The 3,770-nt window shown below is 42.5% G+C and overlaps 1 protein-coding gene across 1 annotated transcript in view; it reads left to right on the forward strand.

Moving 5' to 3' along the window:
- Positions 1–3,770, forward strand: part of BMP2K (BMP2 inducible kinase) — a 38,846-nt gene that overhangs the window by 16,910 nt on the left and 18,166 nt on the right. Inside the window, 2 exon segments of the mRNA XM_010284968.1 lie at positions 959–1,054; positions 1,824–2,041. Coding sequence (XP_010283270.1) covers positions 959–1,054; positions 1,824–2,041 — 314 coding nt within the window.

The following is a 3,770-nucleotide window of genomic DNA, read 5'->3' on the forward strand; positions in this document are numbered from 1 at the left end:
GGACAAGTTTCCAAGAACCATGTTACGCTTCTTAATGACGCTTTGAATCATGTGCTAGTTAAACATTTCTACTCTTGTGGCCTGTTTTTTTCCTGCTAGTAGAGAGAGAGGGATCGTGGCCGCTGCCCCTTTTTTTACCTTGGATTTGTATCTTTGTAAGCGAGAGATAATGCTTATCCTAGGCAGTCATTTTCTTTTTGCTGTTTGATCCTGGTTCCCAGCTTGCTTGGAATCGCCACCACGTGGCCCAAATAAAGGCTTTGTGTGTGTGTAAATGTGCTAGAGATAAATATTAGGAGTTAGCTAGGTGACGATGCTCTGCTTGCAGTAGATAGTTGTACGTAAACCATTTGAGGACAATTATTGCAGGTTTTGCTTTCTTCAGTTTGTCTTCTGTAGTTGTTCTGCCTGCCCAGATTTTTCATGGTTACCACCTATACTGACACCGTCCACCTTGGCTATCGTCAAGTATAATTGCTTAAGTTGTGTGGCATGAATAACTGAAAAATAACAGAAGAGTAGCTAGGTCAGATGAGAGCTTTCAGGTCCTGTCTGAGACACCTATTGCGCTTGCTTTTTTTTTTTCCCCCCATGTTATTCTTTAAAGCATGACTGTATTATTTTCTAAAGGGACTCAGCACTGGTGAAAATTGCAAAAGTTGGGATTTTAATAGGACTGCCTTAGACCAGGCAGTGCTGAATGTATAATCTAATTTTCTGTTAAACAGGCTGGTATTAATTGGGGGTGGAGGGGGTGGATGTGGAAGCTTCCAAACACAGGGTCATTAAAATGCAATGACTGAATTTCAAGCTGTTCCTTGATCATGTGATGTTGTAACTGAAAAAAGCTGTTACGTCATGGAAGTGGTATTTTAACTGATGCTTCTTCGAAATATCTGGATATTCCTAAAGGAGGGGTCACGACTTCTTAAAGCTGTTTACTTCTTTTCAACTATAGTACCAACAGGCGATGCACCAGCAGATGGTCCAACAGCAGCTGTTGATGCAGTCTTTGTACCAGCAGCAACCTTCCCAATCTCAGTATCCTGCTATGGTACGTCAAGAATGGAATGCAGATGGTACAATCTTAAAATATGTGCTTTGTTTGTAAGTGTGTTGTGAAGATGCAGTAAGAGAAGTTTGTGAGTAGTTGTAATGAGCTGGGCATGTGGTAAATAACATCAAGTTATGTATTTAAAATGATATTTGGGGCGGGGGTGCTGGCGGGGGGGAATGTTAACCCCAATGTGGTTGGAAAAGTTTACCTAGAGTTGCACTTCTATATTAATTGGGTAGCATATATCTTAACCTGCTTGAAGCAGGTATATACTAATTTGAAAGATACTTGGTACTTAAGGTTGATAGTAGTGACTACAATAATGAGCGCATGTTACGCTACAAAGCGATAGAAGATGTGTTGGCATCAAATTCCCACTTCAAAAGCAAGAAAAATAACTGGCATAATCTGCATTTGAAAAGTCGAGGAAATTGTAATGAAATTTTTTTAATATTTCAGAATATGGTATGATGAAAACTAACTTCACCGTGCTGCAGTAGCATATGCTTACGTTGCAATAGTTACAAAAAGCTACGTGGTAATAGACTAGAAGAGGAAAAAGGGTATTGCTCACCTGTTAGGGCAATTACTTTTCACCCCTGTAATGGACAGGTGTTGTTTCTTGCTTCTGCTGAAGTTACCGAGGTTTCCTGGAGTGTGGTGGTGGTGATTGGAAGTGCATTTGGCTGCAAGGGTGATTTAGTCACTCTGCGGAAGAGGTGGACACTGGCCTGTGTGAATTTTAGTAACGTGATCGTTATCTTAGGTGCAGCAGTATCATCAGGCTCTCCTGCAGCAGCAGATGCTTGCTCAGCAGCAGCAGCGGTCGCAACAGGCGCAGTCTCCTGAATATATCGCTTCTCCGCAAGATTTCTCTCCAGCCTTAGTCTCCTACCCTGAGTCACTTTCAGTGCTTGCTGGAACAGTGGCAGATTCTCCCTACCCTGCAAGCAGGCAAGTATTCTGACACAGACATATCCAAGGGTAACTTACTGCTTACGTTTGAAATTGTGATGAGCATTGCTGAATCCGTTCCTCAGATATTACTTGATTCGATAATAATGTGTTACTTGAAGCAGTTGGGTAGTTTCTGTTCAGTGGTAAAGGATATTTTGCGAGGGGGGTGGGACACTAAACTTTTTGATGCATGAGCCCGATCCAGCTTCTGAAAGAACCTGTCTTCCGCTTTTGCTTGTTCATGGACTTATTCCAGGAAGCGACTGCTAACCACTTTGCTTAGGACGGTCCGTAGCCTGTGTTGAATGAGGTTACGGGTGTGTGGAAGTAATTGCAAACAGTCTTGTAAGAGAGGCTTTATAGTTGGCTTTTATTTGCAAGGGCTTCTGACTCTTGTGCCTGTTGATCAGTGGTCTGACCTAACGATGTTATATGATGGACTATACCTCATCAGCGATACGGTCCCTAGGCAGGGGCCTGTGGTCTTACCCTGGCTTAATAAAATAGAAGAATGTTTTCCCATGAATTCTTCTGAGAAACAATGTGTGGAATAAAAACCACTTCCTTTTTCTGATTAAAAAAAAATAAAAAAGCGTAGGTTTGTCCAGTTTGACTAATCTTATGAAGTAGGTTACATATTTATATAGGTTCCTACTGTACGATATTGAAAGAGAAGCCCTTTGCAGTTGCGGGAGTGCTGCCGTCTTTGGTGCGGTGGGTCTTGACACAGGCTTTCAGTTAACAGCTTAACTTCCACGTTTCAGGTGCCGCTGTCATTTTTAGTCTCTCCTGGGTTATAGTGTGTTGAAAAACTGAAAGGCAAAAGGTTTTCCTGCTGTAGACTGCATGGATGTATTACCGCTGTGACTGGTTTGGCCTCATCTCGCCAACTGGGTCGTAGAGAGTTTTGTCCTGCGCTTCTGTGCCCTTATTTGAGACTTAGCAGCTGTATTTTGGTCAAATCTATTGCCGGAGAACTTCTGTCAGCAATAATTTCTGAAAGGAGTCATGCCAGTCTGGAAGTAAATATGTGTATTTCCAGGTTCTCTTCTGTGTTTTTGGCTAAAGATTTTGATCCTGCTCTTTAGCTTCAAGGCAACGAAAGCTTGCAATGGTTTGCAGTGTGTAAGGTTGATCTCGTAGACAAAAAATACGACTTAGTGTATTAACAGAAGGAGGGACGAGTTTCTCTTCTGTTGACATACTAAATGCATTGCTTTGTATCACATGTTGTCGTTCTCTCAGTGGAAAGAACCAGCGGCAAGTCTTGTGGGATGGCAGCACCTGAGATGACAGGAGGGGCCCCCTTCCCCTTTCTCTTGTCTCGAAGAGATGGTTCCATATGGAGCTGGGCGGCAGATATGGCCTGCAGAGCCTGGCTAGGCGTAGGGAGAGTGCCAGTTAGCATGCAAGAACTTGCCGATTGCTGCTTTTCTAGTCCGCTTCGGATAGGGAAGTGGTGATTTCTGAAAGGAATCATTCCAGTCGAGGTATGATGAGGGATTCCGTGCTTTGGCTACAATTAGTAAATTGGAGGCTTGCATACAGAAATGATGCAATCAAACCGTGTATTTCAAGCGATCGATTTTCCCTTAGTTTGCAGATGCTTTTGGGATAAGCTTTTAATGCATTGGTGTCACATGTATGTAATATTTTGGCATAATGAACCATGTAAAAGATTTTTGCCATGATAAACCATACTTTTATGTTTTTCTTTGTTTGTGTCCACAAACTGACCTTACAGGCCAGGCATTCC

Source organism: Phaethon lepturus, unplaced genomic scaffold (genome assembly GCF_000687285.1).
Source record: "Phaethon lepturus isolate BGI_N335 unplaced genomic scaffold, ASM68728v1 scaffold16964, whole genome shotgun sequence".
In the NCBI taxonomy this organism is placed as follows: domain Eukaryota; kingdom Metazoa; phylum Chordata; class Aves; order Phaethontiformes; family Phaethontidae; genus Phaethon; species Phaethon lepturus.